The sequence below is a fragment of the Artemia franciscana genome, chromosome 16 (assembly GCF_032884065.1).
Source record: "Artemia franciscana chromosome 16, ASM3288406v1, whole genome shotgun sequence".
In the NCBI taxonomy this organism is placed as follows: Eukaryota; Metazoa; Arthropoda; class Branchiopoda; order Anostraca; family Artemiidae; genus Artemia; species Artemia franciscana.
This window is the reverse complement of record NC_088878.1, coordinates 6,079,202-6,096,182: the sequence shown is the minus strand read 5'-3', so window position 1 is coordinate 6,096,182 and position 16,981 is coordinate 6,079,202. Positions and strand designations below refer to the sequence as shown.

The following is a 16,981-nucleotide window of genomic DNA, read 5'->3' as shown; positions in this document are numbered from 1 at the left end:
TTTGTGGAGATGTTAAGGCGAATTGTCCGGGGGAAATTTTTAGCGGGTTGGAGTTTTCTACAGTATCTTTCCGTAGGAGGGGAATTTTCACAGGAGAAATTCCTCATAGGGGAGTTTTCCAAGGGATAAATCCTCCAAAGGGAATTTTCTGAGGGAGCAGCTTTCTACTGGGAGGCGAGTTATTTGCGGGAATCCTTTTCTACAGAGGAGGGGATTTCCAGCATGATTTTATAAACAATACTCAAATGAAAGTCTGTTTCAAATAAAATTGTGCTAAGAAACATTTCCGCCTGGAACCGTCCGCAAGAAATTTTAGGGGGGGGGGGGTTCAGCTAGAACGAAATTGTCTGAGAGGAATTTTCCTGCTGTTGGGGGGGGGGTACTTTAGGTGGGAATAACTTTCTATGGAGAGATTTTCCATGGAGGGGTAGCTGGATTTCCCGGCATTATTTAAAACGATCAGAAGTTACATATAAAAAACAATTTTGTTTAAACTGAAAGTAAAGAGCAACATCAAAACGTAAAACAAATAGAAATTATCACTTATATAAGGGGGGGCCTTCTCCTCAGTAAAGACTCCTGAAACACATGGGCCGTTTAATTAAAATAATAAGCTTTTATAAATGTTCTAAAAAACTTTAGCATAAAGAGGAAGATATTGAGGAGAGGACAGCCCCTCTCATATAAATAATGATTTTTGTTCGTTTTAAGCTTTTATGTTGCTCCTTACCTTAAGTTGAAAAAAAATATTTTTTTAGTTAATCCTCTAAAAATGTTGGCCTAAGAATGTAATGTTTTCAAAATTTGACCCAACCGCAGCAACAAGATTATCAGACTTTTAAGAAAAGTGTTCTCAAAAACCAAAAATTTAGCGAATTTCACAGAAATCAAAATTTTAAGAAACATACCAATGTATTTTTCCCTAAATATGCAGATATGGACATATTAGTAATTGAGCGGCAAGTTATTTCCATCAGAATTTAAGTTTAAGACCACAATGAATTTGAGCTGTTGAGATGACACATTTTTTAGTCTGTTTATTTTATTTTAGCGTCAGAACAATCGTCCGAGTCAAATTTAATCGTTCATCGGCTTCAGGTGAAGTGGACCTCACCCACCTTCAAAAGCTCTTTGGAAGGAACGGGGCTGCCACATATAAAGCCTTGAAAGGATTCACGTCTGATTAAAGCTTATTTTTCATTCTAGAAACGTGTTAAACACAATTATACTTATTCAGAAGCACGAAAACTTTACGTGAAGGCCCATAAAGGCATTTTTTCCAAATTAAGATATATACCAAAACTCAAATAATGATAACTAGAAGAGCATATATATTTTTAATATCAAAGGCAGCTCTTTAGCGCGGCCTTAGACTAAATAATTAAGTTAAAACTATAACGAAATTAAATTATCACAAAGAAGAGTAAGCCTAGTGCCACATAGACCCATAAAGACCAGAGCCTCACTTCCGCTTTACTGAAAACTAAATATATTTAAGCCTTTCCTTTTATAATAATATGATTTGAGAATCAAAACAGCTAAAGTTTCTTGGAGCTAATATGTTACTGTTAGTACTACTGACTGTAATACATTAGATAAAGAAGTTTGATAATAAGGCAGCAAATACAAGTTAGTTATAGAAATTTTATAGTTATCAGTATATAAAACTGAACCAAGTACAATATATTAAATTGCCGGTCTACCTTTACGAAGTCTTTGTAGAAATTTTTATTATTCCGTTGTCTTATATACTATATTATACACTTTTTTATATAGCTCTACTCCTGTTTTTGGTGATTTAATTCATTTTTTTTTAATTCCTATCGTTTTTGGATTAATATACTAGTTTATAGCGGTATTCTTTACCTTTGATGTGATTATCCATTTATGTTTTTTATTTTTTTTGTTATTTGCTCATTGTCACCTCTCGAAGTTTAAAAATAGAGTATTTCTTAGGGAATCAGTTTTTTTTTAGTTTATTTCTGGAGGAGGGATGTGTTTGGGTTGTAGGGCTGGGGCGTGTGATCGGTTGAAGGATTGGGGGTAACTTGAGTTGTGTTTGGAAAATCGAATTTTTTTCAAACTACTTTATTTATTTATGATGTTTTTAGGAATGTTTATATGAGTAATCGCTACGCGCTAACAAATTTTTTTTCCTGGCGTAATGATTTATATTTGTTACGATTTATATTTTGTTTATTATGTTAAATAAAGTCAAAATGAAAAGTCATCGATAGTAAATTATTTTTGTTTTATTTCAAATTGTTATATACATTTATAATTGCTCGTTTTAGGCTTAGTGTCGCTCTTTACTTTTCTACAATAAACTTATTTTCTGGAAAACATTTTCCCAAATTAATTATTCTAAATGCAATTGACTAAGCTCATAATTCATGCGCACGTAGAAAATAGGTTCGTACATTAATAGATTATATAGTAATTTTCACAAGCTTCAGTAATAGAGTAAGTTTCAGTTTCATTAATAAGTTTCAGTAATAGATTAGCTACTTTGGTAATTAATAGGGTCATACATGAAAATTTTTATAATTAAAACTAATTTCCAAGTGGAGATTGAGAGAAAAGAGAATTCAAGAAGCTAATAATAGAGTTTTCAGTGAATGACATGAAATCGATCTCTATGCCAAGAGTCAATATAAACCTTTTAAACCCTAGTTATGCGTCTTTAATTCTGTTTCAGTACAAAAATAAGTAGTGGCTACATCTGTTTTTTTTTTTTAATTTACTTTTCTTTCACCCCGTGTCATAATAAACATATTATATATTTAGTTTAATTAACTAAAATAAAAACGTCTTTTTTTCAAACAGAAGCTTAAAAAAAAAACAAAGTGAAGAATCATTTTACAACCAAAGGTAATCAGAAATATACTCACGAAATCGTTCAAACTTACTATGAACGAATTGAACCCGAAATGAACAGAAATTAAAGTATAGATAATGATTGCACAAATAATTATTATGTAATTTGTTATAAATTATTGGAATGTACCAATATTATAGAAAAATATAATCTTTTTGGTCAATGCTGGTATTACCGGAACAATTTTTTGGGGTCATGAAACTGTTGTTAATAGATGCATTTTGACTTTTTGAACATCTTTTCTCTCTTGCATAACTACCGCAAACTCACCGTTATGGAGTTATTCCGGCCCAAATATTCTTGTATTTATACATATAGAATTGCAATCATTTCCTTTTCGTTGATCTAGATATTAGATACAGGTTAGGTTAAGTACGTTCCAAAGGCGAATTATTTTAGGCCGACTCTTTCATAAATAATCTTCTCTAAGTACATCCAAGATCTGCGCAAATTGTCTCTAAAAGCCACAGAGCAATTTTTGGTCTTGAAACGTTAGCGATTTCAAATTTCTGATCAACGGAAATGATTGCTATTCTATATGTATAAATACAAGAATATTTGGGCCGGAATAATTCCATAACAATGTGTTTGCGGTAGTTTTACAAGAGAGAAATGTTCAAAAAGTCAAAATGCATCTATTAACAATAATTTCATGATTCAAAAAATTGTTCCGGCAGTACCAATATTTACCATCTTTTTTTTCCAGATTTAAGATGCCTCTAAAAAGATTACTGTTTGGTTATTAGTATTTTTCAAAAACCTGAAACACTTTTTCAGTTGTTCCTTTCTCCTCCAAAATATATTCTGTGTAACGTAACACCTTTTGGTTGACCACAACCAGCCTTCACGCAGAACGATACCTTTCGTTTCAGCAATTATCTTCCATTTAAATAACCTCCCTAACTATTCGAAAATTCAAAATATAATACCCAAAGAATAATGATTTGACATATTTTATTACATTTTACGCATTTAACAATGTTTGTTCTCCGTGAGATACTTAACCAGACTTAACATCATAGAAAATACATAATTTCATACAGATATACATATTTTTAAAAACGCAACGCTGAACGACTCACTATTTCTTCGGCTTCGAAAATCTTCGCTTAATTCTTAAAACACTGGTAAGAAAAGGAATTACTTACATTCAATTGCTTTTGGCACTTTAAAAATCCGATTAACAATTCATCCACTTAAATAAACAATTTGATTTATGAGAAATAGCAGCCAATTTTCCTTAACAAACCATTCCTATAGTTCAGCCAAAATATGTCATCATTGACTTATAGCTATTCAAAGTTTCAAGAATTGTCACAAATAGTTCGATGATTTTAGGTTAGCTTGGTCAATTATAGTCACAAAGACCACAAGTCATATTATGTCTGTACAGAGTTTGTACTTACACTAAGCCAATTCTTCCTCAAATCGTTGGAAATTCTTAATCATAAGGCAGGACATGTTAAATTCGTTCTATTCCGGAGCATATAAATTTCAAAAGAAACACACATTTGATTAAAACGTAGTCGTTCAAGGTCAGGTAATATTCTTAGAAAACGTTTCACATGCAGTGAATAAAGTTTGCCTTCCCTGATCACAGAAAGAATTAAATATTTTATTAAATGCGGGATTTTTTAGGAACAGATTTCTTTCTACATCGCGTTTGGCATCGGCTGCTCTGTCACAGCATAATGTCCATGAGAGATAGCATTATGAATTCCGTTAGGATCTCCCCCAGGAGGCAAATACATAGAGATCATATGTCTAAGGTCAGTAGTAGGGGGTTGATACTCTCTCTTAACTGCGTTTAAGCCTGCAACGCCACTATTTGGCCCTAAGCCAGTCGGTGTAGGGGTTTCAGACTTCACGCTCACAGGACTATGAGAACTGCCAGTGCTGCCGACGGATGGTGCTCCGAGTGCTGTTTGTAGGGAGTATGGGGATCCAGCTGTCGAATAAACAGGATAATTAGTTGTAGTATATTGATTAGGAGATGGGGCGCCAACAGGAGTCATATTAGGGGAGTGTACACTACCCATGTCGTATCGGCTGTAAAGCGAACCATTAGCAGCTACATGTTGGTTGTAACTCATATGTTGTTGATAAGCACTAGGGTCGTAATTGTACCCGTTCATTAAATATCCGTTAGGCATACTATACAAGTCCCTAGATATTGATTGAGACTGACACTTTACTGGGTCTTGGGACATAAGCCCAGCACCGAGGGGGTAGCGGTCTTTCTTTAATAATGTCTTTGTTTTCCTTCTTGGTCTGTACTTGTAGTCAGGGTGTTCTTTCATGTGTACGGCCCTAAGACGTTTAGCTTCATCGATAAAAGGTCGCTTTTCAGTTTCATTTAGGAGTTTCCACTCAGCACCAAGACGCTTAGAAATCTCGGAGTTGTGCATTTTAGGGTTTTCTTGTGCCATTTTTCTTCTTTGACCACGGGACCATACCATAAATGCGTTCATAGGTCTTTTTACTCTTGAATCAATCTGTGCTTTGTTTTTATTACTATTAGCCTGATTGTTGTTGCTAGACTGCTGACAAGCTTGCGGACTTCCAAGAGGAGGTTCGGGAGAGGAATCACTAACAGGGGTCGAGCTCATAGCCCTCTCTTGTTCATGATGATGTAACACTTGTTGTGAAAGTTCATTACCATAATGTTGAGGGGGCTGAAGGTGATGCTGAGGCTGCTGAGGATAGACTGCACTTTGTTGAAAGTATGCTGGGTAGTTCAACCCAAAATGGGAAGAATATGCACTAAAATAATGTTGAGATGAGGGTGGTAAGTATCCAGTCGATGATGGGGTTGTGGATAAATTTTGCGCAGATCCCATCATTCCAGAGATTTCTTGTTCGTGATTCGCAACACCGTTGGTATGTGCTCTATTAAATCCATTTTCACATTTAATATCCTCCATTGTTCTTTATATTGTTCACTAATTATCACGCATGAAGAAAATATATCTATTGTTATTTTTTAAATAGAAGTTTATCACTGGGCAAAGAGCCTAAAATACCTGAACAGGTTATAGGCTATTCAACCAAAAACTAAAAGCTGAATAGAATACCTTCACTGTTCTAGCACAACTTACGTCTGCTCCTTTCAATTGAAAGCATGCTATTCAGAGATTCTATTGGGGCGTTCTTATTGATTGAAAGGACAAAAGCAGATCAGAAAGTTTGACCAATAGAAAAATAGTACGCACTGGTTTTAACCAATCCTCGATTTTCTCATCTTATTAATTGAAGCGGTAACGCCTACTAGCTTTGGTGCCTTTGAGCGATAAGGCGGAGCCTTACTCAGAACGCTTCAAGCTTTCAAAGTGGAAACAGGTATTTTTTCGTAATCTATCAAATGTGTAACTGTTTATTTACTGATAGATAAGATAAAATTGTGGGGTGTATGCTTTCTACAGAAGGTGAAAAGGTTACTTCAGACCTTGGGTTGACTTGGGTTTGACTGATTGTATTTATTCCAAATCACGGTAAGATTCTACTATAATTCGTCAACCATTGTCAGCTTTTAAATCATACTATAAAAATATAATAAGCCATTTGCTGCTATGATCTTGAGATAAAAACGAGATAGCACAAAAGGCAAATAGGGTATTGCTGAATTGACTCTCTTGGTTGTTATCTTTTACTGGGAGACGGAACAGGGAGGCATTATTTTTGTTGGGGGGGGGGCCTGAATTCAATGCACCAACTGATAAAAATATGGAAGGGAAAGATTTGTTTCTATTTTTTCACGATAAAGATAAAAAATTATTTTTGAGTATTCTAGAAGAGGTGTATTTTCCTAAACGCCCATCGCCCTCCTAAGTGGCACCCCTGGTTTTGTTTTTGGAAATTCATTTTAGTTCCCATTCTGAATATACTCTTTCGTTTTTCAGTACATATTTATACTTTATTTAGTTACAGAATTTAAAAACCCTAAGAAATCAAGAATTCCAAATTTGGTAAAATATAACTAAGAAACGGGACTTTCGGCAAGTGAAACACAAAGAAATAACGCATATATTGTTAGTATGTGTCTATTGTAGCAACAAGATATTCTCCACTAAAAGAAAAAATAGAGTCAATCTAAATCATAGGCAGCGCAATAGCGCTACCTAAATTAAGAATGATGTTTAGCACAATACAAGGGTTGGACAGACATGACGAGTAGGCACGTACGAACTATTCTTCAGAGAAAACGTTGTGTTTTTGTTGTTGATTTTTGTTAAAAATTTTATATTTGTAAGCTCGGAACGCTGGAAATAGAAACTTTTATTACACCAAACTATCAAAAAGCACATGTAAATAATTTCAGTTAGAATTTTGACGTAAATATGCCCGTATTGAATAAAAACAGCTGTTTTTAGGTTGGAAATACTAAGTGTGCCCTGTTCTTAAGACTGGAAGAAGTACAGTTGTAGGTTTAGGTTCACACAACCAAAATTCGGGAGGGTATGTCTTAGACAGTGAGGTCAATTTGTGAATATTTACGGGGGAGGAGACAAGATGTTTTTTCAAATTTAAGGAGGCCAGTGAGCTGCTTTTTCAATGAAAACACCAAAAAACAAGAAGAACGAAACAGAAATTCGTATCCATGAAAGAAAAACTCAGAATAATGACAGACTAGAATCTACACGATACACATATATATATATATATATATATATATATATATATATATATATATATATATATATATATATATATATATATATATATATATATATATATATATATTACCAAAAAATATCGCATTAGAAAAAGTTCAGAGTTTTTGCCAAAAGAAATGATTCTCAATCTAAAAACAAATCTCGTTTTTAAAGAAAAAAATCAAGAAGTTACAAAAGATCAAAATCTTAAATATATAACAAAAAGTAATTCTATATTATAACGAAGCAGGAACTCTTGTTCAGGTCTATTTTCTAGGCTAGAACATATTTCTAAACCTTAAGTTGGTAATCAACTAGGCAAGGGGGGACGGGGGTTGCAGGCTGTCAAGGAATATTAATTGGCTATGCATAAAATTGCCCTGTTGTAATACAGTGGATTAACGTTCTACCTTATAATACGTGGCCCAGGGATTGATCACCGACGCTGTAAGGCTGGGAGATAGGTTTGCTACTTGTCGTGTAAAAAAGACCTAGGAACTGAAATACCATTCCGACGCTCCATATGCCAGGACTGACACTGTAGGATTTTTTTCAGTTTTTATTCACAATTTTTTTCTTTAATTGATTAATATCCTTTAATGAAACATACAAACAAAGCACTTAGAATCTCCAAGGGAGATAAATATTTTCAAGTCATGTTCAACCAAATCTGTTAATCAGCTAAATGAAAAGGAGAGTAGTTTTCTATGGTGCAGGCGAACAGCCTTCTCCTGCACCCCAGTTTACACTCCCAGATCCTAGTTTGTTCCCTAGCTAAAATTTAGTTTCTTCAAAAAACTTATCAAAAATAATATAAACCTGCATAATTCAGGCATGTACAGAGACAGGTCAGTTTCACTTTAGTATATCTTCGCCCCTATGGTACTATCTGGCCAATCTTTCAGTTTTCATTGTCATTTTCACTTGATTTGAACAATTTGACTCCAACTTTACTCCCCCCTGATTTTTACGAAATTACAGTACTGTAAATGGAGTATGTTTTTGAAAGGTAAACTAGGAATATTGGAAACCACAGGAGATAATTTATGTCTTGTTAATGTAAGTAGTGACGTGGTTTCGGGGATAAGTGAGGCGGTTGCCCCGAATAATTTGGAGACAAATTATTATATTGCCCATAACCCTTGACTCTCCAGATGGACATCCCTATTGCCCCCCCCCCCATAAAAATGCTGGAGTTACCCCCTGAATATAAGCCTAAAAACAATTATATGATTGAAAGTGTATTTTCCCTCTCCAGTAATTTATGAAGATACGCATAGGCTTTTTAGCCTAAAAATATAAAAGGGGGATTGAAGAAGATACCTCATCCCAGAACAATCCATGCGAAATTTGAAATAATAATTTAAAATGAAAGAATCAAACTTTTTGTCCAAGAAAAAATGTCTTCTTTCATAGAAGTTTCTTTGAAATGAATACAAGAGTCAAATTAACAAAATGCCGGGTTTTCCTAGAAAATTTTCCATTTTCTATATGAACAGGTCTGTTAGATCCTATACTTTGGAAAATTTGGATAAAATTTGCCTCTAAAACCTATTTTTTCAGTTTATAGTCCTTTTTTGAAGGTTCCGTGCACCGGAGGATCTATAGCAAAATCTCGGGGGGCAATATGACAAGGGCACCAATAATTGACAAAATTGAAAAGTTAATTTATGAAAAAAGACGTAATGAAGTCGCCAGACGAATCTTGGGAGGGTTTCCTCAGCCTCCCCCTTGATCTATCCCTGGTACCGAGTTAGATTTATGGGATATAATAACACCAAACCAGAAATGGCGGAAATTCCATTACTAGACTTCAAAGCTCCTCTAGTTATGTGTACTGAGTTTTAGGTTCACGCAAACAATATTTGAGAAAGGGATATCATAGGTAGTGGGGTCAATTCACGAATATTTACGGGAAGAGGAGACAAAATACATTTCTGAAATCTAAGGAGGGGGTGATTATATTGTTTTTTTCAACGGAACCAATAAAAAAATTAATTTTATTTCTAAAAAAATACTTGTAACCTTTTGAAATTTCTTTTTAGGAGGAACACCCCCACACCTCTGTTGACCCATATCAAAGGACTCTCTTGAAGCAAAGGGAAAAAATTCTCTGAAAGTTTTTTTTTAAGCTAAACAGTTCCTGGAGCCAGAGGTGCCATTTGGACCAAATCTTGGGGTGGGCATGAACTCCATCTTGCCCCCCCCCCTGAATCATTTCGTGTCGCGTAATCATCTAGGAAATGGGCATTTGACAGAACTCGAGAACTTTATTATGTATCTAACCTACTTTCAAAGTTTACAATGATTAATAGCAAATAGCGTAATTACCCCAAGGGTCGTCAAGTAATTACGCTCTTTGGTTAATAGGCGTGCAGTAATTTCAAATCAATTGGACAGAATGGATTATGTTGGACATAATGGATTATTATGGCCGGCAAAGGGCCCTTTGTGGTGGAAGCTTGGGCCCCCCTGGAAAATCTGGGGTGGGCATTTGCCCACCCCTGATCCCCCCAAATGGCGCCTCTGCCTGGAGCCTTGGGACTAATTTTAAAGGGTTCGGATACCTCTCGTGTGCACTTATTAAAACATACTTATAAAACTTATCATTTAGACCAACGTTAACAACTCAGTGTCCAAGTTTGGGCCCATGGTCATCTATTAAAGACAATTATATTTTGTGTTTCACCCTTGACATACACATCCATCCGAATTTGTATTTGCTGGGCCTCTAAGGGGGTCCTTAGTTAAAAGCCCTTTGAACAAATGCTAGCAAATGTTAACGAACACAATGTAATTTTAATAATGAATACAAAGCTTTTAGAACTACTCTACTGCTAGAAGTCATTCGAACTTTTTAAAGTTGTTTTAGAAACAAACTAGTACAATTTCAGATCTACTAGAATACTTTAGAACTACCAGAAATATACAAAGCAAACCACTCTAACAAAATAACCTAACCTTACCCCCCCCCCCTAATGTGCAAATATATGTCCCAAATTATACTATTAAACTATATAATGCTGTATTGTATTTCTGTACGCGTTTCAAAGACACATGATGCATTCAACAAAGAAACCACTAGCCTGTCACCCTAGCATTTCTTGTGATCTGTACGATTTTTTATGCAGAATCTTAAATTTCATGTCATCCACCTATTTTGACTATCTTTTGAATTTTTATCCCCCAGTCCCCGACAATTTGAACCAATAAAACAAAGTTAGTCATGCGTAAACATTCCCAGCTTCGAGCAATGGATGTAAACCTAAACTGGACAAACCCTACCATTTTTATTCTAAATTCTCAAACTGAAAGTATAATTTTCTTTTAGTCCAAAGCCCATTCCGGGGAAAACACGAGCAGACCATGCGAACGCTCCTTTTAGAACGCTCAATAATCCAGTTATTCAAATTGCATCAGGTTCATTTTTTATTTCCTTGGCCGTTAGTCCTAGTGAAAACTAATAAGCAGGATAAGGAAATTTCCCTCGAAGGATAATATTATTGTCAGGAAACTGCTAACGTGTTAATTAAGGTAAAACAGATATTGCAAAGTAGCGAAGGGTACTTTGCAATCTATATTGCATAGGGTACTTTCAAATATACTATTTGAAATTGCAGCAAAAAACTGCTACGTGGAAAAATTGTCAACATTTTGGTTTCTTTTTCTTTGGTTTCTAAGTTAAATGACAACAAAATCCGCTTTATAACACAGGAAATGTTTATTTTTACTTATTTTTTTTTCATCCACACGATACATAAAGTAAATATGCTTGAGTAAGAATAAATAAAAAAAAAACAAAGAGAAAAACAAATACACACACAAAATCAATGAAAAAAACGGATAAGACAGTCGTGAGGGGAATAGGGACGCAGAAGCTGTACTGGAATTTTTCTGTAACAAGTGAAGATCAATGACATCAATTGGGGTGGGGGCAGAGGGGTGTTTTGCTTCACATCCTGAAGCTTTTTGTCCCTCTCTATATTTTTAAAAACACCTCTTTGGCATAATCATTGAAAAAATGTTTTTGATATTTTCATAAATAATCTGAAATGGCAAAATTGTCTCCCTTAGCTTTCGAAAAATATACCCCTCTCCTGCTTTCCGCGAATAACCGTGACTCCACTGAAGAACATGAGCCAGTATTGATTTAAAATTTCAGTCAATTTATATTCAGTAAATTAAAATTGCAAAAGAATTTCTAAGCCTTCACGTAAGTGAAGTAAGGCCCAAACAAACATGTTAGGCCTCAAAACAGAATTTATTGATTAGGCTTCTGTTACCGAACCGACGGCAGGCACTTACCATAATGATGTGCGGTCAAATTCCAAGCAGGGGTATAGCCTTGGCAAAAAGATAAGTAATAAAGATTTATATAACAGTCAATTTACTGATCTAAATGATAACAATAAAAGCTAAATGATAATAACGATAAATAACAATTTAGGCTTGTGGCAGGATGCGATAACTGTAAATAGTAGCAATATATATATACTGATTCACTAAAGGGTAGGGGGGATGATTTTTTTTATATTTAAAGAATGAAAACACAACCCAAGAAAATGACTGTTTTCTTTAATATAGGGGGTGTGAATTTTCGATTTTTCATTTATCGGTAATGAAACACCGAAAAGGGTATTTTGATTTAAGAAAGGGCAATTGCTTGAACTTACCTCTAAAAATAATAACCCTGGTGAACCAGTGAAAGAAATATAATGCAAGTTAAAAACACAAAATTATAGAACAGAAACACGTTTTAATTCAAATGCAAGCAATGTAAAACATTCCTTTAGATCCAGAAGAATAATCAGGTTTAGAAACGGGGCACTTATTAAAAAAAATACCTTGTAGTATTATTTTCTGACTCTTATATTTCATCAAGTGAGGGTTTTCTTTTTTTTTGGGGGGGGGGGCATCTTTTCTATTGTTTTTGGCCAGTGTCACTGCATAGATCCATTGAAGAAAGGTGGAAAAAGAATTTGCTGCTGCTCCTGTAACATAATATTCTAAATTTGTATTTCATCGAATGAAGTTTTTCGTTTTTTCTAGGGCGGGATGGAAGCATATTTTCTAGTTTTGACCTTTACTATATCTTTGCCCAGTGTAACTGCATAAATTCACTAAGAAGGGTGGGTAAAGACTTTTGCTGCAAATGTTTTTATAAAAATTTTTGAATTTTGTATTCAGAAATACACTTAGAATTTTTATTTTTAACCATATTGTAGTTAAAATTGAAGTTAATTGTTGTTAGAATTGGAGTTATTTAGTTATAGTTAGAATACAAGTAGAATTTTGTCTTTCGTCTTTTTTGAGGAAAGGGGGCGTGAAAAAAGTATTTTCCAGTTTTCATCTATATTTTTCCAGTGTTACTACTTCCATTGAAGAAGGGTGGGCAAAGATTCCTGCAGCAATTCTTACGAAAAAAAAACAGTTACTGCTCCAGTTTTAATGTATTTACCGTCATTTTTTGATTTTTCAACAATTTTAATAGATTTGTGGGCTGCTATTAGTTTTCAAAAATACGAAGATACTGCAATTTAACAATTTCAGCAAACTATGCATAAAATTATGTTATTTACGAAATAGTTTAGTTAATAATATAACGTTTTTTGTTGGAAATTTCTTAGTGATTTAGGGATTTTTTTTTAACGATTGTTGAAGCAATGAAGCTTTGATGGAAATAGACTAATGAAATATCTATTGATTAATTAAATTGTTACCAATTTTAAAAAACATTCTATTATTAACCTAATTTACTAAATTTAACCTTAAAGTTTTTACTGAATTCATAAATGTTTTTTTTTGTAAATTTACTAATTTCATTGAATTACATGAAATTTACAAATTAATTTTTACGAGTTTAGGGATTTTAATCAACTATTATTCCTAGATCTGTTTGACTATCACAGAGAAAACTTCGACTATTTACACACACATTTGTTATTTATTTACTAAATTTGTGGTAAATTTGTTTTGCCATCTGAAGTTATAAAAAAAGGTCTGTGATCACACTAGTTTCTACTGAAACTTTACAAAAGAAAAAATAAGTCTAGCCAATCACCTAAATGCTTTCCAAATTGTAAGTCCCATTGCCTGATAATCTGAGCTGTCATTCTTTTTCATAACTAAAGAAAAGCTATTGTAAATGCATTAGTATGATAATGCTTTGCAAGTAATTAAGCAGTTCACTTTAATAAAATTTAAACTCCAAATCAGTGATAAAACTATTCTTTGTTTTCAAATTGTGAATTTTTCAAATTTTTGAAGTTCAAAGCTAAACATTTAAATGGTTGCCAGTGGAAAAAAAAATTAACGTATTTAGCAACTAATAAAGTTCTATTCGTATTGAAAAAAGTAAAAAGAAATCCTTCACTAACAACTAAATTAGTATATGTACAACCACTACTAACCACAGCAGCAACATCTAATTCAGATACCGAACGCGCTTAAGCTTATTATTCATGTATTCTCAAGAAAATTCTTTATAAGTTTTACTGCAAATACGCATCCGTGAAAACAAAAAGTACAATTTCCTTCTTTAGAAATAGTACTCAAAATCCTGTTTTTTTTTATGGAACTTTTAGAAAAGCTTATTATTCTAAGTCAATGGTCCTTGTGTTTCAGCAGACATTCTTAAAGAATTGGAACAAAAAGTCAAAGTTTAGCATAAAGAGCAAGGTATTGAAGAGGGAGTACCCCCCCCTCTCCATTTACATAATAGTTTCTGTTCGTTTTAAGTTTTGATGTTGCTCTTAACTTTCAATTTAAAGAGTTTTTTTTTATTTAGTTTCCGATTGTTTTAAATAATGCCGGGAAATCTGGTTCCCTCTCTATGGAAAATCCATTCCCCCCCAAAAAAATTTATCCATGCAAATTCTTCCCACTTAGAAAATCCAATTTTTTACGGCAAAAACACACCCAAAAGCTGTTACGTGAAACATGTTACAGCGATATTTAATACTTTAATGACATTAAACCTAATAAAAGAAATAAGCTCAAACGGTCGGTCAATTCGCATTCTTGTATCCTATTTGGTTATTAAGGAAACAAATGAGGCTTAAGTTCGTCCAAACTGTGGTATATCACCATTTTCCAAGTGTAGAGCATGTTGAAATTTGGTGCTATTGATACCAGCATTGGGTTTATTATCTCTTGATGGTCAGGAAAAACTGTTCTCTGTACATACAACTATTATATCAGTCAACTGTAATAATAACAATGTTGATTAATCGCTTAACAATTAGAATTGCATAATTAATCAATGAGATAATAACAATCAAAATGTAGCGTTTTACTCAGTTATTTTTCTCAAATACATATTGAACAACATATCGCTTTTTGATTTAGCGTACAATATCCTGCAAGCTGTGCTTTTGGTGTGTTGCTTATTTTCTATTATTATAGCTCGTTTTGCTTATTAACAAATAATTCTAACTCCAATCTAAGAAATGCTCTTTATTCTATCAATTTTGCTGTTTTTCAATTAAAATCCTCCCAAGCTGTGGTTTTGGTGTCTTCCTTATTTTCTATTATATTAGTTTTTCTTATTTATATTTCTAATTCCAATGTAAAAATGTGTCTATATTCTATCAGTCTGCAGTTTTTCTTTTCGTTTATCTTTTTATCTATCTTTGCCCAGTGTCAATTCATAGATTTATTGAGAAAGGGTGGGGAAAGAATCAATTAACAATTAGCATTGTATAATTAATCAATGAAACTACTACTACTACTACTACTACTAATAACTCACTGCAGCACCAAGCCGCCTGAGGCCAACACAGCTACGCACGCTCCTCCTCCAACCTAATCTATTTAAAGCCTCCCTCTTTACACCCTCCCAGGAAGTTCCCATTTCCTTTAAATCCTTATTTATGACATCCTCCCAACCCAGACAAGGACGACCTGCTTTCCGTGTAGCCCCAGACGGTTGGCCAAAAAGGACAATCTTCGGTAATGTAGTGTAGTAAAATATAGTAATATAGTAAAATATAATATAGTATAAAATATAGTAAGTAATGTAGTGTAGTGTAGTAAACAAAATGTAGTGTTTTATTCATTTTTTTTCTCAAATACATGTTGAACGACATATCGCTTTTTGATTTAGCATTCAATATCCTGCAAGCTGTGCTTTTGGTGTGTTGCTTATTTTCTATTATGATAGTTCGTTTTGCTTATTAACAAATAATTCTAATTCCAATCTAAGAAATGCTCTTTATTCTACCAATTCTGCTGTTTTTCAATTAAAATCCTCCCAAGCTGTGGTTTTGGTGTCTTCCTTATTTTCTATTATATTAGTCTTTCTTATTTATATTTCTAATTCCAATCTAAAAATTTCTCCATATTCTATCAATCTGCAGTTTTTCTTTTCATTTATCTTTTTATCTATCTTTGCCCAGTGTCACTTCATAGATTTCTTGAGAAAGGGTGGGGAAAGATTGTTTTCATTATGGTTTTCTCCTTCTTTTCTTTTCTTTTGCCGTTTCTGCTTCTTTTTTTTTCATTTGCAGCCCATCTGAGGTGTTTTCATTTTCAAAAATCATATACACCAGATGGAGTGTAGCACGCGAAGTAGAAGTGTGCCACGTATAGCGTGAAGGAGTATTGCATGGTGGAAGTAAGACAAGCCCGGCACAAAACATAATGCTTGTAGTGGAACAAGCGCCAGTGTCAAGACGTGTACCAGGCCGGAGAGAGTTGGAAACTCCTTGAGCCCACCCATTTGCTTAAACTACCTTTTATCTTTTATTATCCTTTTGTGATTTCTTCTTAGATTGAAATGAAATGGTATAATAAAACTTAATAGCAGTTTTACAAAGTAGATATTTATTCAGATGAAAATTGACCAGACTTGTGCCGAAATTCATGTATATAATAGCCTATAATTTTTAACTGTATGTGGCGGAGATGAGCAAGTTTCATTACAGGTGGAGCGGAGTTCCAATAGCCTCTTGTTATGAGAGCCAACATAAAAATCAAATATCAAAGCATTAGCTGTTTACATTTTCTTTTTGTTTAGTAGCCTACTTATTCAAAAAAAAATGGTAAGCGTGTGTTACCTTGTTTAATATAGTTTTTTTCTACTTTTTTCTCAACTTTCCTCTACTCTCCTACCTTTTCTACTTTTTCATAAAGTTTTTGGATAGAATACCAAAATGTTTAAAATTTCCTAGAAAATTAAATAAAAAGAACAGCTTTTGTTCAAATGAAGGTAAAGAATGACATTCAAACTTAAAACAAACACAAATAATTCAATTAATAAGTGAGACCACCCCTTCCTCAGCCCCTAGCTCTTTACGCTACTGTTTCATAATACTTTAAATGTATTTCGGCACTTGTGTATTATCCAGTAAAGAAGAAAAAGAATACGGCATTAGACTTTACAATCCTCCTGGCGGTGCTGATCTCCATTTCTTCACCCTTCAGCCAGGAAGTGCAATGGGGGGTTGGGGGC

General features: G+C 33.8%; 1 protein-coding gene and 1 long non-coding RNA gene across 3 annotated transcripts; one reads left to right on the top strand and one right to left on the bottom strand.

The window, feature by feature from the left end:
* Positions 1-3,815: 3,815 nt before the first annotated feature.
* On the bottom strand, positions 3,816-5,995 carry LOC136036967 (transcription factor Sox-3-like). The gene has a single exon (XM_065719363.1). It carries the CDS (start codon positions 5,800-5,802, stop codon positions 4,531-4,533), a length of 1,272 nt encoding a protein of 423 aa, XP_065575435.1. The 5' UTR covers positions 5,803-5,995; the 3' UTR covers positions 3,816-4,530.
* Positions 5,996-6,166: 171 nt separating this feature from the next.
* Positions 6,167-16,330, top strand: LOC136036968 (uncharacterized). 2 transcript variants are annotated; one of them, XR_010619836.1, is made up of 2 exons: positions 6,167-6,217; positions 16,038-16,330. It is a non-coding gene; the product is annotated as an uncharacterized LOC136036968 (long non-coding RNA). The 2 variants fall into 2 exon arrangements; XR_010619837.1 differs by lacking the exon at positions 6,167-6,217 and adding an exon at positions 6,226-6,369.
* The last annotated feature ends 651 nt before the right edge of the window (positions 16,331-16,981 follow it).

Bases quoted from the DNA above. Each gene is read 5' to 3' on its own strand.
- LOC136036967 (XM_065719363.1), bottom strand. From the start codon at position 5,802: ATGGAGGATATTAAATGTGAAAATGGATTTAATAGAGCACATACCAAC.